The sequence below is a fragment of the Camelus ferus genome, chromosome X (assembly GCF_009834535.1).
Source record: "Camelus ferus isolate YT-003-E chromosome X, BCGSAC_Cfer_1.0, whole genome shotgun sequence".
In the NCBI taxonomy this organism is placed as follows: Eukaryota; Metazoa; Chordata; class Mammalia; order Artiodactyla; family Camelidae; genus Camelus; species Camelus ferus.
Genome location: NC_045732.1, coordinates 14,835,647 through 14,861,328, shown reverse-complemented (window position 1 = coordinate 14,861,328; position 25,682 = coordinate 14,835,647). Strand labels below are relative to the sequence as shown.

The 25,682-nt window shown below is 42.1% G+C and overlaps 1 protein-coding gene across 1 annotated transcript in view; it reads left to right on the top strand.

Moving 5' to 3' along the window:
• ARHGAP6 (Rho GTPase activating protein 6) overlaps positions 1 to 25,682 on the top strand; it is a 420,127-nt gene that overhangs the window by 389,984 nt on the left and 4,461 nt on the right. Inside the window, exons 7-9 of the mRNA XM_032475643.1 lie at positions 11,815 to 11,912; positions 23,310 to 23,578; positions 25,541 to 25,621. Of these exons, the coding sequence (XP_032331534.1) occupies positions 11,815 to 11,912; positions 23,310 to 23,578; positions 25,541 to 25,621 (448 nt within the window). The remainder of the gene's footprint in view (positions 1 to 11,814; positions 11,913 to 23,309; positions 23,579 to 25,540; positions 25,622 to 25,682) is intronic.

Here is a 25,682-nt window from a genome sequence, read left to right as displayed (position 1 = left end):
TAGTGATTCAGGAACCCCAGCTCCTTGCATCTTGAGACTGTTTAATCCCCTAGGATTTCATGGGCCAAACCTAGAAGGGATATCCGTCATGTCCACTCAAATCCCATTGGCCAGAACTCAGCCACAAGCCATACTTAACTGCAAGGGAAGCTGAGAAATGTATTCCTGCTAGATGCCCAGGAGGAAGAGAAAATGGATTTAACCACAGTGAAAAGTTCAATCCCCTTTGAGTCTCTGAGGCACTGCCCATGTGTTGCATGCAGAAAGCTCTCAAAAAAGTGAAAATTTTCGTTAACTCTCTATAAATTCCACACTTGAGTCAAAATCCTCGTAATTAATTACATATTTGGATGAATCAAATGTCTGAATATTTCAACATTTTAATCAAGTTTTAAGTCATATATCATCTTGCCAAGTAGTCTTGGCCTTACTTCATGCTCTCTGGATTTTTTTTTAAACAAAATAATACCTCTTGTCAATTTTTTTTAACATTTTTTATTGATTTATAATCATTTTACAATGTTGTGTCAAATTCCAGTGTAGAGCACAATTTTTCAGTTATACATGAACATATATATATATCCATTGTCACATTGTTTTCTCTGTAAGCTACCACAAGATCTTGTGTATATTTCCCTGTGCTATACAGTATAATCCTCTTGTCAATCTTAATTCTGTTCTCTAAATTCCATATTCTAAGCAAAGTTCTTTATATGAAACCACAAACCATCAGGCATTTCTTTTCATCTCACATACTAACAAATCTCTTCCTGGCCTCCTTGAAAGTACCGTTGCTGCCATTTTAATTGTACCATTCCTCTGCTTCCATTTCCTGCTGCCTGGATTATTAAGAAGAGCAGAAGAGCATCAATATTCCATATCTTCCAACATTTTCTAAATCTGATCTTTGTTTGCCATTCCCTGTTGAGACTGATGTCGAGATCCTCTTGGGTAGTAGCTCTGATTTGCGTACCCCAGTTGTGGTCTGTACTTCCCAGCGAGGCCTTCCCTGGCCTCCTTGTCTAAAATACAGCCGCACCACCACCAGCACACACACGCATCCTCACTTCCTATTCCCTTTCCCTGCCTTTTCTTCTTAGCACTGACCACTACTAATAAGGGTTTTACTAATTTCGCTTGTTTGTGTTTCCCCACTACAGTGTAAGCTCCCTGACTATTTTGAATTTTTGTTCATTACTGCATTGCCCCTGTGACACCTGACATATGGTAGAAATACAAGAAATATTGGGTGATTAATGAATGACTCAACGGTAGTTCTGTGACGTACGATTTCCGTTTTACCTATCCTTACTCCTTATACTTATGAAAAGGTTTGGGCACAGAGGAATTAAGGATACCTTTCTCAAGAATAAGTTAGCCATTAACATAAGCATTCTTGATCTCCTTAGGTAGAATTATATCTTGAGAAAAGGGACAGTGAAGTGGGAGGAGAGGTCCCAAGCCTGGGTCAGTAAAGAGACATCTGGCTTTGGAACCAGAAAACTTTGCTATAGTTTTGTCTTTACTAGGCATTAGCTATGTGACCCCTTCTTCTTAGATTTCCATTTCTTTAGTGATCAAAAGACTAGGTTACAATGAACAGTAACCAAGATCCCTTCTAGCTCTAAAATCTGCATGATTCTATGCCCTAGCACTAGTTTCACCTCTTTTATTAATTAATCACATCACTTTTTAGATTCTTTTGGCATATTTGGCATTTCAGAATGTAGTTTCTTATACCAAAGCTGGTGGCTAGTTGGCGAAGCTGGTCTGTGTGGATGGACAGAAATTCAATCATGTATATAGCTGTTTCCTTTTGTTTTGCTTTAAGAAGCTTTCAGAAATAGCACAGAAATTCCAAACAAGGAAGGATAAAGCTAGACAGGCCCTGGTGGTTAAAGGTAGTTGGCAACTGTGCTGTTTCACAGTCCTTGGAAGGGTTTATGAGCTCAGAGAGGAAGGCATTGCTTCCCATTTGCGTTAGAAAGGAAGATTTATTAGAAAAGGTGGCTGTGAGTTTGTCCTTAAAGACAGAATGCACCCCGAAGGGAGTGATTCCACAGAACTCATGGAAGGGATGTAAAAACCCACAGAGACCTGGCAGGGACCCAAAGTTTGTTCCGAGTGTTATAATGTCCTTCATTTCCTCATACTGAGAATGCTTCTCCCAAGTGGCCAGTATCTGAGTTAGTGGGAAAGGGCAGAAAAGAACCTGGCTTTGTCCCATAACACAGAAGAGGTACCCAGGTTTAGAGGTGGACACACAGTTCAAGAGTGTAGCTAGGACAATCTTTTGTATCCATTGTTTGCTTTTCAGGCACTGGGTTGGAAATCCTAAAGCTGAAAGGAGGTCATGATAACAGCCATCGTGACCACTCTATCAAAAGACCAAGGCAGCAGATTGTAATAATGGTTCTCAAACTTGAACGTGCAGGAGAGTCACAAAACAAAGTTTGCCAAACATTCGGATTCCTGGGCTGCACTCCAGATAATCAAACTGAGTAGTACTGGGATGGGGCCCAGAATTGTGCACTTTCTAATGGACACCTCCAGGGCGCTCTGGCAGTTTCCTAACCATGCCTTGGGAAAGCACATCTTGGGAAACACCCAAGATAGTGGGAAGGCCATGAGCTTTGGAATCAGCTCCCAGAATTCAGATCTCTGCTCAGCCAGGTATTTGCTATGTGATCTTGGCCCTATGCTTACCTTCCCTAAGTCTTCATTTTTCTAGTGAAAAAAAAAATGAGATGAAGCTTTACAGGATTATTTTGAGAATTAGAAATGACATTTTACATATGTGGAATCTAAAAAGAAAAAAGGGGGAAAAAAGGACACTATGAACTCATCTACCAAACAGAAACCGACTCGCAGACATAGTAAACAATCTTATGGTTACCAGAGCAAGGGGGTGAGAAGGGATAAATTTGGGAGTTTGGGATTTACAAATGTTAGCCACTGTATATAAAAATAGATTTAAAAAGGTTTCTTCTGTATAGCACAGGAAACTATGTTCAGTATCTTGTAATAACCTTTAATGAAAAAGGATATGAAAATGAATATATGTATGTATTTGCATGACTGGGACATTGTGCTGTGCACCAGACATTGACACATTATAACTGACTGCACTTCAATTTAAAAAAAAGAAATGACATTTTAATGCACTTAGGACAGGAATTGACATATACTAGGCACTCAAAAAATAAGATCACTGCTATTATTACATTAAATTAATCAGCTGCCTGCCCTATTAAAACACCTTCAGGTGTCGCCTTTGCAGTGACACCCACCCGAACCACGCTGTGTAACACTGTGACCTGCTCCCACACAGGTATACTGCCAGTCCTTCACTCTTTCTTTTTGCTATAGCACTTATCACTTTCAACTCACTGTGTAATTTATTTATTTATTATGCTTGTTGAAACTTGATAGAATGCCAGTTTTATGAAGACAGGGATTTCTGTTTGTTCCCTTCTCTGATATCTATAGCACCTAGAAAATACTTGGCAGAAAATGAGTGCTCAATAATTATTTGCTAAAAGATACTGTGATAACGTATTGCAAGAAAAAAACTGCATTTTTGTTTTTTGTTTGTTTGTTTGGGGGTCAGTGGCCATACTCCTTAGATTCCGTCAACTTTAAATCATAACCCTCCATTTCTGATATCAACAACTATTTAAAAACTGGAAAACATAAAATGATGCTCTCTCGGAACACTGGAAATAGAGGAATCACGCAGATCTAGAAATGACCACTGGTATCCTTGTAAGGCAGGAAGCATTCACTGACTAAATCATTAACACATGAATTGTTCTGAGAGTTGTGGCTTCCCTAAGTGATGTTGGGAATACCAGAGAAACTCATCGTGGCTCTTGGAATTAAAAAGAGCTTCAGAGCAGAGCAAAGAGTCAGCTCAGTCTCAGGGCTGATACTACTATGGGTTTTTTTGTTTGTTTGTTTTTTTGTTTTTTTTTTTTTTTGAGAGAGAGAGGGAAAGAAGAGAAGGCACCGCCCTTGTGAGCTGATGAAAAGTGCCGAGCGCAGTGGAGACGTGGGAACGCCAGAGCGTTCCCACCCTGCTGATTGGTCAGCCTGAGCCGGGGACCAGCGTAGCGCACGTGGGAAATTTCGAATGAGAACTGCTGGGAGCAAGGGTCAGAGGCCGTGATGAGGATCCCAAGCTCAGAAGCCAAGCTTTGCTCTGTGTTCTCTTCTTTCCCGGCACAAACTGCATTTACTTAAAATTTCTTTTGCATGCCAAGTCAAAAGGCATCAAGAAGCCATCCAGGTCATCAGATAACCACCCATCTCCTAACGACATATCCAGATAATTACATATGATTTCCATTTCCCTTTCTCTATAACCACTATTTTTTAAATAACCACTGTTTATGTGCCTGGGGTCGGGCTAGTCGTTATGGACATCATAGGCTTATCTAAATTTCACCAATTCAAGAGGAGTAAGTCAAGGTCTTTTGCCCAAGTGATGCAAGTACTAAGTGAATTATTTCTACAGCATGATGCCTCCCCGCACAAAAGCTGAGATGCTTTAATGTGACGTCTCAGATATGGAATCCATTTGGTGGGGGTAGGAGGGGGAAGAAAAAGAATATTTCAGCCAGTTTGAAAATGGGGAGGAAAGGAGACCTTCAAGAGCATTAATCTCTCTGGACTGATCATAACATCAACCCACTTGATGTCCAGGCCAGCAGACGGCTGCCAAAGCCAGCAGTGTTCCTGCCAGAGCCTGCTCCCCTGGTCCCTGTCTGCAGCGACAGAATGCATGTCCTGTGGGTGACACACGCAGGTGGAGAGGAGAAGCAGCTATTACACCTGGACTGTTTCAACTTCCTTTAACCTGTTGCCATGGAGCAAAGCCTGCTCATTGCTCTTCATCTTCCTCGAACCATCCCCCATCACAGCTCCATGATTCCTGGGCTCTTCGACTCTGTTTGTCCATTAATGTGCCCCCAGTTGCCAAAAACGCTGTCTGGCATGTGTCAGGCATGTGAGAAAAATTTCTTGAGCTTAATGCATTCTGACCCTTTAAATGCACCCAGACCTGCTTGCATAATATTAAGCCATCCTTCACAACAGAGCTCCGTAAAAGTTCTAGGCAGGACCTGCCCATGTTTTGAGCTTTTGCTCCCATAAATAGCCCAAGGGATTTTTTTCAGTGTGTTTGTTAGCTTAAAAAAAATGTTATCATGACTTCCAGTGACATTTCCTTCTGCCAGGGAGTAACAGAGTTTTAAATGCAAAGCATCCTTCTTGGTTCAGTGCAAAGTGGCGGATTGGTGTGAAACACCTAGTGGCAAGGACGGTGGGGTAGGCCCTGGGAAGTGCTCCATGAGATGCCCTTGATGATTTGTCATGGTGACTTAGTAAACGGAGAAAGGTGAACCGTTTTTCCCTCTCTGTGGTTTATGGAATAAACTGCAAAATAGCAATTATACCCTAGGCAATCATTCAAAGTTTCATTTTTAATTTGATAAGGTGGATTTTAATTGTGACAGTTTTATTCCTTCATATGTGCAGTGTTTACATTTTTTCTCTGAAGCAGGAGAGTCCAGAGTTCTTTTGATTTTTGAAATAGCATTATGCTTTGAAGGAACACACGAAAATCTAAGGAGTTGAGTCACTAGATAAACACAGCTATAAATGGTACCCTTAGAAAACATCTAAGTTACTAAGTAGACTAAAATCCAGTAGAGATTTTGATTTGAAACAATAAATTGTAAGTGAAGAAACCCTTTGGGATGGGTTTGGTTCCTTCATTGAAATGTCCAGAATTGGTTGATTTAAAAAAGTAATGTCTTCTGCACGATCCTACTCCTTAGCTTCCATTTCACTATGCACAAAATCCCAGGAGGAAAAAGGAAGCATTTTTGATTATTGAGTCATATTTTTCATTTTTAGAGTTTTTCTGTTGATGGGAATGGTGGTTTAAGAACTTGTTAGAAAAATTCTGGTGATCCTCAGTTGGAAAAGGAACTTTATTTTCCAACTCTAGAAATGAATAGCAAGGAATTTTTTCTAGAGCCTGACATTGGTACTACTTATAAGCAGAGAGAAGCATCTAGACAAAGGCAACATCACCAGTGTACACCATGAAGACCAATAGTCCTGGGTTATTTTTGATTATTATGTAGCCATTGCAACAAAATTTATTCACTATCCATTGCATAGAAAATACCACCCTAGCTTGTGGTTTGGAGGAGCATAAAATTGAGTGGGGGAGTGAGTGGGTAAGTAAGTGGGTGAAGGGTCATGGATATGCAGGCAGGAGTTTCGACTGCAAGGTGGAGAACAATCAACTGTAGGAGGCTGCAAACAGGAGGATTTAGTACCTCAGATGATAAGAAGCCTGGGGGCACAGTTTTAGCAGCTGACTCGCACGTACGCTCTCTCTGCTCCGCCATCTTCAGGTACAAGAGACAGCAGTCATTTCCAGCACCTCTTGCAGCCATTGTCACATCCAGTCACAAAGAGAGATGTTTCCTCTCATGCACTTCCTGTCAATATGGAGGAGAACTTTCTCCAGAAGCTCCTACGAGACCCCCCTCAGGGTACCTTGGCCAGGATTGGCACATATGATCTTGGCTTAGCTGTGAAGGAGGCCAGCTGACAGAGAAATGTAGCCTTAAAAGCCTGGGTAAGTTCCAGGTGGTCAAGTCAGGTCATCCCTGCCTTCCAGTGATGTGACCAGCCCAAGGACTGGAGGTCTAGCAGAGGAGAAAAAACCAGAAGGGAGAAGCTACACAGAGTCTGGCTTCAAAACCACTGCAGTTGAGGGACCAAGAGGTCACAACGTGTACCTCTAGAAATTCAAGAGGATGTTAAGAGCAGACACATTTGGAAAGGAAACCCCATAACTCAGTTAACCACCAGAAGGGCTAAGCACAAGAGAAGAAGAATGTTTCTTTGCAGGCGCACAGGATGAGAGGAACGCTTATACGAGGTGTACTTAACCAGCAGGTGACTGCCAGTTAAAGCAAAAGTCTCAGAACAAATACTGACCATCTCCACACTATCTTCTTTTATTTTTTCTTTAACTGTTTAACTTATTATTTATTCTGTTTATTTCCAATAAAATCTTTTATTCTAAACCTTTTGGCAAGTTGGCAAGGCACTGTCAAATTTGTTAGCCCTTTAGCTCCCCATAACATCTCCATAAAGACAAATGGGACAGATAGCAGAGGTCCAGATGTTCAGATACAGGAACAGAATCCTAAAGAAGATGGTTGATGTGTGCAAGTTTACATTAATTGTAAGCAGCGGAGCCAAAACTGGACCTCGGGAGCCATCAACTCTTGATCAGATATTCTTTCGACAGCATCCTAATTTCAGAAAGGAATGCATATGTGAACAGTCTGCCTGAATACTTCTTCTTGCTTACTGTAAGCTGCTGTGTCCTGTCAGTTCATTCCCGTGACTTCTGTTTCTCTGTTAAGTATCTAAATTAATAGAAAATGAGTGCTTATCCAATTGAACTGAGCCAGTAGTTTGAAATTTTTATTAAGTAATTGGAAATGAAATGTGCAAATGTGGACAAAGATGAGAGGAATTATTGGGAAAACAGCACTGGATGTCATTGTATGAATATTAAAAGTCAGTTCCAGGCATCGTTCCAAATTCTCTACCCTCATTTTCCCACTGGCTCCAATTTTCTGAACCATTCCTTTATTAAAAAAAAATATGGTTTTATCATATGAATTTTGGAAGCTACCTTAAATCATTTTGTAACAAGATGGGCTATAAATAAATTAATTAAAATAATGGATTATGTACACTGTAGTCAGCCTTGCATAATACATAGGAAAATATTATCTACCCTTCCGGCAATACGTAGATCCACATTTTTTAACTTTTACACTTTATTTATTTGTAATATAGTGTCTCCAAGCCAAAACGGTGTCATGGGTCTCTTAAAAAGAAACTAGAGATAGGTTTATAGCACTGACCCTCTCTATTTGCATTTGTTACCAAGTCAAGGTCACGTATGCTACATAAAATAAACCTCAATAATTATAATTGGTTGGGAATCAAGCCTAGTTAAATGAGTAAAAACTCTGAATTGCAGAATAGTTTTTAATAATTTATGGACAGTTCATTTTAAACAGTGATACTTCCTGTAACCTATTCTAATAATGTATCCGAGTTGATAATTTATCATTAGACACACCGTATACTCTCCAAGAACTGATACTATGATGTTTGCACCACTCCAAAGGCCATGCCCTGCAGTTACTTATTCTTAGTGGGAATGAATTGATGCTGGGAGCAAAATTTTGTATTATATGTCCAAGCACAGAAGAATTTAAATTAAATAACTGGATGAAAATACAAATTATTTTCCTAATGTGCTCATGGAAGTTTCTTTTTTAGAAAAAAAAACCCAATTTGTACATTTTGGGCCTATATTATTTTTGCTTTGCTGCTCAGTTTTTAAAAATGAGTTCTGTCTCTTCTCACTTTCCCCCTTTGACTATTAGTGTTTGAAAACCTCATGTAATCACGCATCTGTGTTGGGTCATGTTGTTTGTAAAAATTCTCAGTCTTTTTATTTATTTAATGTATTCCATAAAGTAAGAGCACAGAATCTCTCAGGCTTGACCCCCAAGTCCTGCCACTTCTCTTCTTCCATTCTCATTCCCAGGCCATTGCATTCGGTCACAGAACTTTAAATACCATCTGTATGTGTCCCCCAAATTTCTATGTTCAGCCCAGGACTCTCCCTGAGCCCTAGATCCTTATCACCAATCACCTGCTAGATCTTTCCTTCATTTGATTGTCTCTCAGGCCTCTCACTCTTATACCAGAGGCACACTCCTAATCTTCAGCCCAGCCTCCTCCTCTTCCTGTAGCTGCTCCGAACCAGCTAACAGCAAGCCCATTCCTCTGGGTGCCTGGGCCCCAAATGCTGACGTCATCCTCTCTTCTTCCTCTTCCACTCCCTCTCCCTCTTCCTCTCTCTGTCCATCGAGTCAATTAGCTAATGCTGTCATCTCTAGCTTCACTATCTCCAGGACCCAGATAATTCTCATCAGTTCACCATCTCTCTTCTGGATGTATCAACAGCCTCTATCTGTACTCCTGGCTTCCCCCTTGCTTCCCTGCAATCTTCTAGCAACTCAGCAGCCAGAGTGATGACAAGTCATGTTAGTTGTCTGCTCAAAGCTTCCAGTGGCTCCCCACCCACTTAGATGGAGATCAGAAGTCTTTATCATGACCTAGGAGACGCCACAGCATCTGGCCTTGGTTACCTGACCTACTTCCTACCTACCACTCGCCTTCTTCCTCTGACCCTGTTCCAACCTCATGAGTCTCCTCGCTGCTTCTGACTCAAGATCTCGCTAATTCTCTCTTCCTTCTGCTTGGAATGATTTTCTCCAATTCCTTCATCAACTTCAGTTCTCTGCTGAAATGTCAGTTTCTCTGACAGTTCTCTTTTGATTGCACCCCACCCCCCAGGATTCTTCATTGCCCTTCTTTGCTTTATTTTTCTCCGTGATGCATGTGTGTTTTCTATTTGTTTGTTTAATGCCAGTCTTCCCATATTCACTGTCAGCTTCAAGGAGACATGGATTCTTGTCTGTTTGGTTTGTAGCTGAATCCCAGCATCCAGTGCCTGGCACTCAGTAAGCAGTCACCAAATATTTATGTAATGAATTAAAGGAATGAGGTGGGAAAAGGCCAGAGTGGGAAGCACATTTGTACTGAAGTAGAAGGTATGTAAGGATGACTGCTAGGGGAGAAGATGGGAAGTACAGATTGAGGCAAGCAAGCAAGTGGAGGGCTTCAGCCATAGGGATGAAAAGGGTTTTGAGCAAATCAAGTGTCTTGATCAGAGCATTCTGACAACCATGCAGAGAAGAAATGTGATGCGCATGTTGAAGGAAATAGATAGGGCACGAGTTAGCGAGCTGCTGTATCAGAGGCCTATCAGGGATGTAGCTTTCTTTTCAACTAAAAGCTCAAACTAGCTTAAGGAATTTGGAGGCTCACATAGCTGAACAATCCAAGAGCAAATGTGGCTTCAGGCATAGCTTGATCTAGGACTTGAATACTCAAATGATGTCACAGTATCTCTTTTCTTTCTCTCCATTTCTTGGAATTATTTCTTCAATTGTCAGTGCAGTCCTCAGGCCCTATATCCTGTCTCTCAGAAGTCTCTGGGAAATTCTCACAGCTTTTCATTGCTTCTGATGAAGTCACATGCTCATCTCTCAGGCAACCATGGGGGTCTGGGAATGGAATGATCATTAACTAAGCTGAGTTGCGCCTCAACCTGGAGCTAGAGGTTGGGGAGCAGTTAATTCTCCAGAGGGAACTTGGGATATGATTGTTATAAGAGGGAAGCGAAGGCTGGTAATGGCCAGCAGATGACCACTACAAAGGGGTAATGAGGGCTCAAAGTTGGATCATTGCAGTTGGAATGGAAAAGAGAGGAAAGAAGTAACAGGCATCATGGAGAGGAAATCAGCGAGGTCCTCTGGTTCTGAAATGGAGGGGAAAGGACACAGAAGCTTGAATACAACCCAGATTTTGAGCTTGTGTGACTAGGGTTTGGCAATGTCATTAATGAAGATTCAGAATGAAGTAGGAAGAACAGATTTATGGGAGGAGGAAAGCATTTTGTTGCTTTCTCATCCCTGTTTTTATTAATACAATTGTTCCCAGCTTCTTAGAGCTCAAAAAGAATTGAGTCCTTACAAGAAGGAAGAGGCAAATTCTTCCATCAGCCACTTATTCTCAGAAGATTTGTCCCCACAGTTTTTAAGAGTCTTGTCTCTGAGCCCACATATGAGAGAATTAGGCTGAAATCTTATTTTCCCTCAGTAATTTGAATTTTCTTTCGTTGAGCTACCAGCATCTGTAGGAGCAGAAAACTGTTGGAGTCGAGTTCAATCTTTTGTCATAGAAGAGTTCCACATGAGCTATTTAGGATGGTAAGGCCATCTTCCAATGCACTCTGGATTCGGCTTAGAGAAACACGTAAAGCTAATCTATAGAACTCTAGTGAATGCCGCGGGAAATCATGAAGGGAGAAACCTCTCATCACTGATGGACCAGGATACAAGAAAGGATTGAAGTCAGGCACTGAATGACAAAGTGATGCAGGTGGTAGTCAGCGTTTTTTTTTTAGTGTTTACTATCTGCCAGGTACTGCTGTAAGTTTTCAACATGCAGTAAGTTCTTTAGTCACCACATCAGCCCTTGGTGGTGAGGACTCTCGTTATCTCTAGTTTATAGACGAGGGCACTGAGACCTGAAAAGGTTATATACCTTGCCAAAAGTCCCCCGGCCAGTGAGTGGAACTGGGACTCAAATACTAGCAAGTCTCTGGCTCCAGGACCTGTCTTCAATAAACTGATCATATGTTCCAGAACTTCCCAAGACGGTCATAATTTCTGCCTGTTGTCTTGGCATAGTTATAAATATGAACTCCAGACAGTGTCCCCATTTGGACAATTAATTATGAACACTATTCCTCTCAAGCACAGTGTTGTGCTTATTCAAAGTGAAGAAAATCTCATCTGAGCAATAGAATTATCCAAATGGTTAGGCTCTATCTCCAGGCACAAGTGAGGTGACAATTCAGATTGAATCTGACTATTTGGTAATCATTCCGTTTGTCCTAAGAATTAAACTGGCTGTATGGGTTGGTGTAGGTTTGGTTTTAACCAGCAAATCTTTCCGTTCTCTTACACCTTTTAAGGCACCCTCGTATGCTACTGTAAAGTTGCCAGTGACCATAGTTTGCCTCTTTCTGGAGTGGTTTTATTTATGCCTCAATATTTGGCCCTGCAGGTCCCCCCAGATCGTCAGAATGAAGTGCTGATCAGCCTGTTGGAGACCGATCCTGACGTAGTGGACTATTTGCTCAGAAGGAAGGCCTCGCAGTCGTCGTGAGTATGCCAGTGCCCCCATCTCCTAACGCTGCCTTGGGGATTTCTATTTTCATTTCCAAAGAATTAGAAAGGGTTACACAACTCCATTAAGGGTTACTTGAAGTGGAATTCTGGCGACTTTCTGGCAAATCTGATCGGTCCACCTAAACGGAAAATGTTTCAGTCTTACCAATCCATTTATCAAACCAGCAAGTGCTTTATGGAATTTTCTGTTTCATTTTTGTCTTTTTCTAGACCCTTAAGGTCCTTTTGACTGTGTTTACTAGGGAAAAACCCCACTAAATCCCCACTGGCAAGAAGCTCAAGAACTAACTATGATGTGCATCAGTGATTACACTTCTAGAATCTGAAAACTATGCTTAGGGGCCCCTGAGGCCGCGCCTGGATGCGTCTTACGTGTGTAATTTACCAGCAGGACCGGCACGTTACCAAACCACAAGACAGGCCTCAGCAAAGGCCTAGGTACTCATTTGAAGTTAGAGGTGTTCGCCCTCTTGGCTCTCCATCGCTGGTCCCCACATGCACCCATGTTTGCAGTGAGGAAAATATAAGCCTTGCTCTAGGCTATGGTTTGCCACCATTTTTCCCCCAAAGGGGAAGCACTGAATCTTTACACTAGTCAGATTCTACGATGTATCTGTACCATTTGCTATAGAGGCAGAGTGTATGGACGTGCTGAGCATTTAACAAAGCCGTTGAGGGGATAATATTGCATCATTAACCAGGAGCAAAGTTGCCACCATGACACCAAACCTTACATTGGTAACAGGAAGAGTTGTTGTTAGCCTTCATGAAAGTAGCCTTCATGCTGTGCTTTTAAGCTACTGAATTTCAACAATTCTAAGGCACATTTCCCCCCATGTTTTATCGTCTCTAAAATTGAGATTAATCTTATAATCACTGGTGTGTCCTACATTAATTCATAGCACTTTTTCTCTCTTAGTCGTATATAAAATACTGTAATGATATATCTTATTCAATGATATCTCAGTGAAATGGGCACAAATTAAATTGTTCTTTTATACTGATGTCAAATTTGATGCACTAATTTTCATTTAAAACTATTTCAGGTGTTTAAAAGTTGTGTTCTTTAGTGAAATTTGGTGGAAAGGAATTGCACATTTTTCAGGCCTCCTTCTTTCCTGGGTCATTATGTTATTAGCACTGTTCAGTCCTGCGTCGTTCCATGTCCTGCAGAGCAGGGAAGAATTCTTAAGTGGCTCATCCTTTCAAGAGCACTTTTTAAAATCCATTTCTGTGCTGATCGTTATCAAGACAAATTCTGGTTCAAGTAAGACATTCTGCCTGAATTCAGGCCCTAAGAGCCACGAGGGAACAAAAACATATTCAAATAATATAAAACGGCTGGCATTTCATGGTCTTGCTTTTCATATCAGAGAATTGGGCTCACTTAAATTTTTCCTAGGTTCCTATTTATCATCAAAGTGTAAGTTCTAATTTAAAGTAGCAAATGGCTTTTCTTCACAGTAGGTCTTGTGCCACCAGAATTTAAATGAACTCCCTTCTATCCCTCCCCTGTGCAAGAAAACAGACGTGGCGGCCTTTCTGATTGTGAATCCGCCATAAGCAACATTTGTAACCCTTCTCTACAGGAAGGCTAGAAAACATACTGATTTTTGACTTGCCGGATTTCTGCTTTCATATTTTTACATAGATAAATATTCCACTTTGAAGAATAAGTGATAGAAGTTATTTTTATGTGGTTTTTCGAGTATGTTCTTTGCGTATAGATGCCAAGAAGTGAGCCTTTCTCCCCCCTTAGGAAAAGGAGAGAGCCCATCCCAAACCGTACAGCTGTGCGGCCTCTTCCATTCCCTGTCCCTGTAGGAATAAGGCCAAGATCTTAGGTGAGTGTCAGGGCTTCCGGGAAAGGGAGATGAACTCATGGGACCTCTGGAGATGGGAGAGACTAGAAAACATTTGGAGAAGACTTGCTTAATAAGGAGGAGAAGAGAGTGTTCGGTTTTTCCCTCTAGGTACAGGTCAAGCAGCAGCCTGGAAGGTTGATAATGCTGTCATGAGGTAAAATACATATATTAATAAGTAAATGTTTATTTTTAATGACCTTTTGAGGCTTGAAAGTCCTAACCCTCCAGCTGTAGGCAGTCTCTTCGTGCTTTCAAGGCGTGCTTCTCCAGCTTCAGCATGCAGGCACATCAGCAAGAGGTCTTGTTAAAAGGCCATTTCTGAATCAGTAGCTCAAGCAGAGGGGGTCGGGGAGACGGCATTTCTCACAAGCACCCCCACCGCCGCCCGATTAGGCTGTGATGCCTCTGCTCCGTGGTCCACACTTGGAGTAGCAAAAGCTTAAAATGTCAAGGCAAATTCTTGACTCGAAGAGCTCGCAGACTTGAAGAAGGCCCACAGGGTGACAATGACAGGAGGCATGTCCCTGAGCACGTCACGGAGTGCAAAATGCTCCGTGCTGGGCCGCCGCCTCTCAGCGTCGCCTGCCCGTTCCAGTCTCCTGGGGAGCTTGAAGCACAGCTCCGCCTGGGCACCACCCCCTAGAGATTGCGATTCATGTATTCGGGGGTGCAGCGTGGACAGTGGGATTCTGAAAAGCTCCCATGTAATTCTAACGAGCAGCTGAGTAAGAACTGCTGGCTGAGAGCTACCACGTTAGATACCATGTCCTTACTGTCATACAGGCACTTGAGCTGGGCAGTTTTTTACATTCCAAGGGGGTCTTTGTGTTGGCAAAGAAGGGAACCAGTGCTCCAGACCATAAATCCACGTGGAGTTTGGAGGAGAGAAAGAAGTGTTTCCTACAGTCTCAAGGATAGCTTCTGAAAGAGCTAGAGAGGTTGCCAGTAGGCCTGGATGTTTAGGGAGCTTGAACCAGGGCCTGGTCATAAAAGTAAATATGTCAGCTGTCTGGGGACACGGTAAAGAGGCTGGCCAGCACAGAGGGCAGAAGCCCTTAAATGGCAGGCTTAGTGGTGGTGCTTAAGTCAAGAAGCAGCGGTGAAGAATTACAGTGATGAGAGATTATGGTAATGATAGATTACAGTGGTGACAAATCACAGTCCCCCCAATGCCAGATAGTGTTGGCCACATTGGAGTGTCAATTACCCATCAATAGCACACACTGATATAATACAATGTGCTGGTTGTGAGCTTTGGACCCAGAGCCAGACTGCCTGAATTCAAATTCCAGCTCTACTGCTATCAGCTGTGAGGTCTTGGGTAAATAAATTCCTCTCTCTCCGTCTCAGATTCCTCATCTATAAACTAGGCATACAAAGTAGCACAAACTTTATAGTGTTGTTTTGCTATTAGAATATTGTCTGGTTTTTAATAAATGCTTAGTAAATGTTAATGGTTGTTATCACATTACTTGGAATTTCGCCATTCTGTTCATTTATGACTACTTACCAAAGACTTAGGTGTCACTAGATTCTACCTTGCTGTCCACGAGATGGCCACCTATGAAGGCAATATGGCATGAAAGAACCCATACATGTTAACTTGTAGCGCTGACATCAGGGCGGTGGTGTGGTTCTAGAACAGACAGAGGGGTGCCGGTGAGAGGCGCTGAAGTGGGAACACAACCTGCTCACGCCAGGCCGGGTAGATTTCAGAAGGGACTGGAGGCCGATTATGTTTGCAGGTCATGAGGTCCAGAGCTTGGACAAGCTGTGGTGCGATGGGAATGGACAGAATTCTTGTTCTGAAGACTTTATTTAGTGAAAACTCAGCTACGAGGGCTATAAAAGGTAAGGATCGCATGGAAGAGCACAGAGTGGGAAGCAAGAGTGGCTTCTAAAATGAATAGCGTAAGTGCAGTGATGTGCACGACCTCCCTCGTTCTTCCCTTCCGACCCTTTGATTTATTTCCTGAAGCTTCTGTTCTTTGCCATCAGTTCACATACCTAAATAAAGCTTTAGATTCCCCTGCCCCATGTGGAAACTGCACAAGGTTTTATTTGGAGTGGAAAAGTAAGTTTTCAAAAGCGTGTAAAACCAAGAACATATTTTTTACAATTTCTGTTTTGAAAGTTGAACATTTAGTGATATTTGGGAATTTAGTGTTTTGTTTTGAGTTGAGTTTTTTCCCTTCCTTATGCAACAACAGAACTGGAGGAGTGAAAGGAGGATTCATTATTTTTTCTTGTGCTTGTCTACTCACATTTTTGGTGTCTACCAAAATGGAATGCCAACAGGAGATTAGAAGAGATTTATATTGCTAACAATGCAAGACTTCTAGTTTTTTAATTGCTTGTCTGGTATATTTATTAGAATGATATGCCCTTTTCTTCAAAGATACTTAGAATAGACCTCTTCCCCCTGTCATTTAGGGATATAAGGAGATAGGGGATGAGAATGGAAGGTAAATCAAAGAGGCATTTGCAACAGAACAGAAGTATCATAGCAGGGGTGAGACTAGGGTGAGGAGAGTGAGGTGCAAATTTTAAGGGTGTTCTAAAAGAGTCATCAAAATGAACAAGATCGAAATGTGGTGTTTCAAAAGATCAACACCAAAAATCTATGATAAACAAAATATCAAAGAATTTAAAAGACTAGTGCCACACCAAGCCACACTGGAGCCCAAAGCAAGGGGTAAAATGTGTGTCCCTGGCTTAAGTGGATGCGAATTCATTGATAATGTTTTGAAAATGCTCTTCTTTGCTTATCTCATTTTTAACTGAGAAAATGTCTATGTTTGACAATTTCTCCAGACCAAGTGACAATCTGGAATAGTTTTTAATTAAGTTAAGCTCAGCTAAAATAGTAATAAAATTCTGTTTGGACATAAATAAAGGTTTTCAACTTAATAGAATGTTGTAAGTTCTAATGTACCTACTTTAATTTTTGAATATTTCCAATTGCTCTAATATTCTGGGGGAAAAATAACCACTGAAACATGTATACCTGTATGGTGCACAGGCTGAATAGAGCATGTTCCCTACTATATTCCAGAAACAAAATCAAAATAGAACAAATTTAATTGCATTGGGAGAGAAGGCGGATATGGATGAGCCAAACCCATAGGTATATGTTTTTAAATTTCATTGGATTTCATTCTGTTAGTAGCCTTCACAAAACTTTTGCTGAAATCGCTCCCTGAAATAGCAGAACTGGTGACCAGCCAGGCAGGACCATGGATGAAGCCTCATAGTTGTCCCAGAGGATAAAGTGTCAGAACTGAAAAGAAGCTGTTAACATTGTTGAGCTACAGGTTTCTCCTGTTGAATAATAACTCTACCTTCCTTACTATGGAAGAGCCTCAGGCCTTAGAATTTAAAGGCATCACGTTTAAATCAACAAATCTCATGGAGATAATTTATTTTAATCTTTCAAAGATTGCCATAAAAAGTCTTCTTCCACAAAACCACGGAGTGTTACAGGATGAACTAAGAGTTCTGTTTTCCTTTTACCAGCATCTATAAAATCAGAAAGGTTTCAGGAAATTTTCAGAGACCTGAAATCAGACTTAACCAGCATAGTATAATAGCCCTGAGTGCTGTGAGTCTGGTAGTAGCTGGTGGCCTCAACTGTCTTTCTGTTCCAATTCCTTGGAAATTATGAAGCATTAAACACACACACACACACACACACACACACACACACACATACTCCATTCAAGAAAGCCCTTTCAGCCAGATAATTTTAGGAAAAACATATGTAGAAAAGAGAATTCCATAATGAAAAATTATGAAAAGTGTGAATGTGCCTCCTGTTGAAAGGCAATCCAAGATGGGGGGCAGAAGAGGGTGTAGCTCAGTGGCAGAGCGCATGCTTAGCATGCATGAAGTCCTGGGTTCAATTCCCAATGCCCCCATTAAAATAAATAAACAAACTTAATTACCTCTCCTCTCCCCACCCCCCCAAAAAGGTAGAGGGAGAATTCATCACATCCCCTCTTTTCCCCAGCACCTTTACTGTGATCAACTTCTTTATAAACTTGCAAGATATTAATTTGAAGATGTTTGACCAGGCGTACTGTAAACAAAATTAATAAAATCATCACTGTTTTCTCTTCACCTGTCATAGTGCCTCTATATGCTGGGGCTATTAGGAAGGAATTAATAAGAGCTAAAAATGAGGGGAGAAATTTCCCCAAAGGCCTGGGCAACTTCTAATGTCCAGGGTGCTGGCTTTATCTCCTGGTGGGAGTTTGGATTCGTGTCAGCTTCTCTTTGGAACGGGGTGCCTTTGTCCCTAGGATTCTGCATAAAGGATGCTTTGCAGAACAGTATGAGGAATGTGAAAATCGTCCATAAATCCAGAGCTAGGCAGTGGATTCCTTTCCCCCTACCGTGAACGGTGTCCGAGATGGTTATGTGCTTTGAGTTCCAACAGACTAAGGTTTATCAGTTAACGACGAAGTCCAGCGTGAAACCAATGCAAGTTCAAACTCTCCAAGGATGCTTCTCACTGGAGTAGCTCAGTGAGGGGCTGGGCTGGCCACATCCGGTGATTGAACCGGAGTTTTCCGTTTATCCGCAGAACAAGTTCTGTGCCTCCGGCTGCGGTGCAGGCCTGCCCACAGTACCCTGCCAGCGTGTTTACACCCTGACCTGGAGGGACCGGCTAAGGGTGAGAAAGCCATTCGCTCTCCATGTCCATCTCATGCGTACCTGGTTAGCTGAGACTGGCCACGCATGCTGTGGACGGTCCTGGGACTTTCAGGTCTCCTGGGGAAGCTCTCCATCCATGGAGGCAAATCCGTGTCAACTGTCAGGGTATCTGCTCAGCGCTCCCATCCTCCATCCATGAAATTCCAACACACAGACAGAGAAGCCACTGTGTGCTTCTGAACTATAGTTCTCGTCCGGTGAATCACTGGTTAAATATTTTATATAAATAAGTACATGACTATTTATTGCCTTTACTTGAAGTGCTGAACTTAAAATTGTCTTCGTAGAGTTGAATCATCTTAGAGGCAAATCTTAGAGAAGACATTGGTGGCTACTCATCTCATTCTTTCAGAGATACCCTAGGGAGGAAGGGGGTCCTGGATTTGTTTCCAGTTGATTTAATGATAAAGCAATAGAATGACACTAAAATTTTTTTAAACTCTGAACTGCCTATGTTGTAATGAGAGTTCTGAGGAGTGAATAAAGTAGTCTTATTTTGTTTATTAACTGGTGGGGTCTCATGTGGAAAGACTCTCTTGAGCATAGGTTCTTAGGCAAATTTGGCCACCGCCTTACTGACCTCTGCTGAGAAAATAAAATGATAAATAGGAAATACTTTTAACATATAAAAGAGCCATCAACTCTAAGTCTAAGAGAAAGCACTTTACTATTGAGTTTTAATAATACTGAGTAGTAGTTACCAAATACGCTTTAGGAGTCTCGACCCCTTCTGCCTGTACTGCTGGAGAGACACCTTATTCCATCTGCTCGTTTCTTCCTAGACGGCGATCAGAAACAAGGAGGGTTATTAGCGCTAGCTTAGTACAGTGCCTGCCACACAATGAACTCTGCATAAATATCCATTTTTGTGCCTCTCACAGGCCAAGGGGTTATGTCACGTAAGTGTGTGTCACAAGCTGTTTGCCATGTATACTCAATCTGTATCCCCTTCCGTGGCCAAGATACGCTGGCTGGGAAGAAAGGCATCACCTCTTGTTGGGTGGCCCCATCTGCCCGTGCCCCTGACTGTGAGACTCACGGCCTGGGTCTACCTCACTCACCTCTACCTCCAGGGATTAGCTTTCACCAGCTCCTCCGGTTTCTCCCCTGAGTGGGGCCACAGCTGTGGTGACTTTGGGGGCCTGAGTGTGGAGAATGACATAAAAGCAGAGAAAGGCAGATTGGTCTCTCCCGCCCACCTCTCACCTAAACATATTTTGGTCCATAACCAAAGCACATTCGGTTATCTGGATCCTGCCACCTCAAAGTCAGGACTGCCACATTTACCCCCACTGCCAGCCATGGCTGAGGTTTTGGCCACTATCTGGGGTTTTTCTCCCGATTTGACTTAGTAGATCCTTAGCCTCATCTATGGGTAGATGGAGGGCAGGTAGGTTTGGTATGGGAGGTTCTCAGGCTTCCCCGAGCATCAAAATTACCTGGGGTGCTTTTAAAGCCCTGACCGCAAAGGTTCCCTTTCAGTTGGCCAAGCCAGCTTCATGGGCCGAACCTGGTACTCAGAAGAAGCGCACATTTGGCTTAATGATCTGCTGTCACCATCTTGAAATTCTAATCATTTTTCAATTTCATTTTGCCCCGGATCCCGCATATGATAACCAGTCCTGTCAGTGGGTCCAGGATGGAGCTTGAGAATTTGCATTTCCAACAAGTGATCCATTTCCCAGGTGATGCCAATGCCGCTGCGTCAGAATCACTGAGTGAGGTTTTACAGAGTCAACCCAAAGAACAGAGGAAGGGGACGGTGGCCCTCCACCTCCTCCTTGTTCATGTCTGCTTGATCAGATCCAATCACAACCAAGAAAATGGAGGGAAAATAGTGTGGCAGCTTCAGTTTTGGCGGAGGGGTGGGTGCTAAAATTTTTATTTTATTTTATTTTTTTATTGAAGTATAGTCAGTTTACAATGTTGTGTCAGTTTCTGGTGTACAACATAATAGTTCAGTCATACATATACATACATATTATTTGTTTTCATATTCTTTTTCATTATAGGTGACTATAAGATATTGACTATAGTTCCCTGTGCTACACAGTAGGACCTTGTTGTTTGTTTTATATATAGTAGTGTATATCTGCAAATCTCGATATCCCTTCCCAATTTATCCCTTCCCACCCCCTTTCCCCACTGGTAACCATAAGTTTAAAGAGTTAGTTTCAGTTATTTTTGTTATTGCTATTCTTGTTCTTTGTTTTGTTTTGTTTTGTTTTAACCAAACTAAATGCTCTCATGAAGCATGCTGCCTTTTCAGTACTCCCAACAATGTGGGCGTGATTTCCCTGTCCAAAAACACTTTATTGAAGCAGCTTGCAGAAATATGTAAAGTGGAGCAATATCCTAGTAACTAATTTGAAAGACCAGGGAAAGTGGAGTGATGAGGTAAAATGAAGTTGTGCTGTGAACACACTAAGGCGTACCACCAGCTCCAATACTCCAACTCGACTGGAGCCCCAACTCCTCGGAGCCTTGTAGCAGTCACTGCAAAGACAGTTACTTTCTTTATTCCCTGACACAAGGTTCCATGTGGAGAAATAATTTTTACCTCCAAGTAGGTGAAAATAACCTGCTTTGCTTGAGAGAAACACAAATGTCCCTAGTACTGAGATGTTTGAGAAATTTCTTCCATGAGGCATCTTTCTTAGGTTTATCTATTTTTTTTTTAGTGGAGGTACTGGGGATTGAACCCAGGACCTTGTGTGCATGCTCAGCACGTGCTCTACCACTGAGCTATACCTCCCACCATGAGGTATCTTTCTTTATGCACATAACTATTGGCTGAATCTGGAACTTGTAATGTTTTGTTGGATATATTTGATGTGTTTTGTGTGACAGGTAAGCAAGATACGAGACAGAACTATTGTGGGCTCCATGCCCTACGGTATGACCTTTCCAAAACTTTCCTCCTGTTGTAAGGGGGCCGAAAAAGCATTCGAAGCCCTGATAGTTATTTTGTTTTGGCAAATGAGTTGACTTGACTCTCTTTAAAACATCCCATAAAATAAGGCTTTGTGTACCCACTGCTAGTGATATATCACAATGACTTCCTCTTGCCCAGTAGACAGAAGACATTTTTCATTAACGAATGGAAAAGTGTCAGCTAAACGGGAAACAACTGAAATTAGCCCAGCAATCTGATGTCTAGCCCTGGGCAGGATAGAGAGCCCTGATTCTGAGCTGAGCTCTGTGTGGCTGCAAGTTCAACTCATTTGTATTTTCCTATTTTCATAGTAAAGTTTCCTCAACCAGAGTCAAACTCCATGACGACCGGCAAATGTCCATGTGTTTTGTTTTGTGTTCCCTTCACTTGATTTAGGGAGGGTTTCCCCTTTTAATTAGATATGGGGGTTAAATCACTTTTTCCCACTTTCCAGAAGTAGTAGTACGTTCCTTGTATTTTCCCTGCATTCACCGGAGGCCTGAAGTTTCTGGAAAACCATCCTCTTGGTTGTCCTCTGACTTGTTCCCGTAAGACTATCAGTCATCGGTTTAAAAAGGAGGGAAGGAAAGGATTTATTTATTCCATGTGGGTGAGAAATTCCCTCAGCAAAACATATTTGGGCCCCTGGCTGCCTCGGTGGCAGGCGAAGCAGGTCACTGATGCTGAAATGCTTGCCTGGGACGCTGCCCCCTGCTGGAAACCCCAGGTGAAGCTAGACCCCCTGTGAGTGCACTTCCCCTGTGTTGCACGCACAGAACCCTTTGGTTAGGAAAGAATTGCTCAAGCATGTGTTTACTTTCTTTAAGATCACAAAGGATTTGTTTTGAAAAAGTAAACCAAAAGAAAGCAAAGACCAGTAAAGAGAAGTGAATGGGGCGGGGCGGGGGAGGGGGAACAGAAGCAGGTTTTGGAACTTTTAATCAATCTGTGATCATTTCCCTTTAAGATGTTGTCAGGGCCACCTTTTTGAGGAAGGTAGAAAAAACAGATGTTCCCAGGTAAGACTTGGAACACTCTTGTCATGTTCCTGATGTTCCCATTTGTCCTGTTCTGCTCACATTTTCACTGTTATTTCTGTTGCTATGACAATTTATACACCTATAAAACTTAATGAATATGCTTACTAGGGTGCTTGGTATCAATTTGTAAAAACACTAGTGCCTTGTAGAATCCTTTTAGATGTATTTAAATACAGTGGACTCTAGTGCTGGTCATATATTTATCATTTTATACATGAAACAACTGTTTCCACCATCCTCACCATCCTCACCATCCTCATCAACATCAGCATCGTTGCCGACGTCGTCATCACAGGAAGGGTGGATTTACTTACGCTAAGCACTTGGGTGGGGGGAGAAAAAGTGTCCATAAAGCCATAATGAACTGCATGTAAAGTTTCAATCATAGTTTTATCTGAATTATTTTTAATTCAGGATATTGAGGAAAGTCAAAGAGTTATCTACAGGTTTTCCTTACTTAACAGATAGTGAGCATCAGACTTTACTTTAAAAACGGAGACAGGGATTAATCCAACAGGCATTTCAGCGGTGCACCTTGGCGAACACAGGGATCCATCTGTTTCAATCTCCCCTGCCCCACTTCGCCTTGCTGTTTCCTGTAACATCTGTTGGGTTTTACTGCCATCTACTGGCCATCTTATGGAAACGCTTTCACCTTCTTGACAGACGTCTTGGACCATTGCTCAGAAGGTCTTTTTGTTTCAACCCGTGTCCATTCATTCTCCTCCTGTCATTTGTGAAACCATCAGGTTGTTTCAGTCTGCTCACTCCCTGTTAACACACTCACGCTCCTGTAATTCTCTCCTTGTGCCAGAAGCCCTGACATGCTGAGGTCGGAAGTTTCCTTTTCCATGGGAGGAAGGCACTCGTCCACAGACTCCAACAAGGCCTCCAGCGGAGACCTCTCCCCTTATGACAACAACTCCCCAGTGCTGTCTGAACGCTCCCTGCTGGCTATGCAAGAGGATGTGGCCCCGGGGGGCTCGGAGAAGCTTTACAAAGGGCCGGAGCAGTATGTGCTGGTGGGCCACCTGCCATCTTCAAAGTCAAGGGAGAGTTCTCCTGGACCAAGACTTGGGAAAGGTACCTGGAGCCGGGCTGGCGCTGGCCCACCCAGGGACTCTGACTGCATGTGGCCTGGTGTGGGCGCTTTGGGCCTTCTCTCCCTCTCTCCCTTGTTTCCTGCTTCTCTGATTCAGTGGCATTTACTGAGGACCTGCCGAACACCCACGCCGGGTCTGAGTCCCCGCAGACCTGGCTGTCTGGGAAGCAGTCTCATGCTCGGAAAGCCACCGACCTTCCCACCTGACTTGCCCGTCAGCATCCAAGGAACTTTACGTGCCCTGGCCTGGGGGTTGGGGTGCATATTTGTTAGTCTAAGATGTCACCCAATTATTTGTGTTACTTTTATAAAGAGAACAAGCTGAACTTACAGACAGCATGTTCCAAAGAGATCTCCACGGGAGATGACCAGTTTTAGGCAACATAACGTTTTCATGGTCAAATACATTTGGGAAATGCTGGAGTAAGCAAGCTAACGGTTTCTCTACTGTACAATTTCTCAAACCCTTTAAAGTGCTAGTGAGCACATGAATTTCCACAATGGGAGGGAGACTATGCTTTGCAGCTTTTCCCAAATTTATTTGACCACTGAGTGGTTCTGTTCTCCCCTCCACAGAGTACTTCCTCAGGGTCAGGACTCAGAAGGACACTGTTTAAGTGAGAACTGAAAGACACAGTACAAAATCTTGCTATTTTAGCTCAAATTTATAGTTTAGTCTGAAGAGCCACTCTGGAAGGGCTCCTATTTTTTCTGGTGTTTTTAATCCTAGCATCTTTATTGTTATTTCACAAATATTTGTGTCAAAAATGTTTGTAACTTACAATGAAACCAGTAACCCATGTTCCCATCAGGCATAAGATTTATTTTTAAAATATTAAAGGCAAAAAATTTATTTTTAAAAGATTGAAGGATTTGCCTCATCTGTCAAACAGACTCAGGGGCATCTCTTCAGGATGAACTAAGAGAATGCATATGAACTGCTGAACCCAGTAGACATTTGCTTCTAGAAATAGTCATTATCATCACACCATGGTATCGTAGTGAGGATTAAATGAGACAGTGAAAATGCCTAGTATAGCGCCTCATACTGGAGATATTTACAGACAGACTAAAGGGATGTATGGGAAAATACATGTATGAATAATACAGGGAGGACTCTATTGAGGCTAGTACGGTGTGTTCCTGAGGGTAGTACTAGATTTTAAAACTATAACTATTGTTCTTCTATCTCTGTGTTAATGCGGTTGGAGCTATTGTCACCCATCACAATAGTACTCGTTTCCTATCGCCACCATAATAAATGACCACAAACTTAGCGTTTAAAACAACACACAAATCTATTATCTTCCAGCTCTGGGCGTCACAAGTCTAAAATGGGCCCACAGGCCTGTGCTCCTTCTGGAGACTCTAGGGAACAATGTTTTCTTGCCTTTTCCCACTTCTAGAGGCTGCCTGCATTCTTTGGTGCATGGCCCCTTCCTCCATCTTTAAAGCCAGCAATGCAGCATCCTCTGTCTTGCCTTCTTCTTATAAGGACTCTTGTGATTCCATGGGGCTCACACAGATAACCCAGGTTCATCTCCCCATCTCAGAATCCATAACGTAATCGCACCTGCCAAGTGCCTTTTGAATATAACATCTTTAGAGGTTCTGGGGATCATGACACAGATATTTGGGGGGGATCCTTATTCTGTCTACCACAGCATACTATAGAAAGAGCCTTTTTGTAAATCCCAAATGGAATGAGCCTCTTAAAAAGGCAGGTCTGCTTCGTATTTTGTCTTGTATCCATCACAGTCTCAAATACAGGACTTTGAGCACAAGAGATGTTAGGAAAAAATTTGTTTATTCATTTTTTGCTCTTCAATTTTCATTGTGAGTTAGATGCCTTTTTAAAAATTTGCATTCTTTTTTATTGAAGTAGAGTCGGTTTTCAATGTTGTGTCAATAATTACATACCTTTTTTATACACTTTGTCCTAGATATGGCAGAGGAGGCTTTCAATATCTGGGGAACTTGGCATTCAACTTTAAAAAGTGGATCCAAAGACCCAGGAATGACAGGTGAAGTATTTTTTTTAAACTGGTATTGCATTTACGTTTTCAGTTAATTTTCATGAATTTT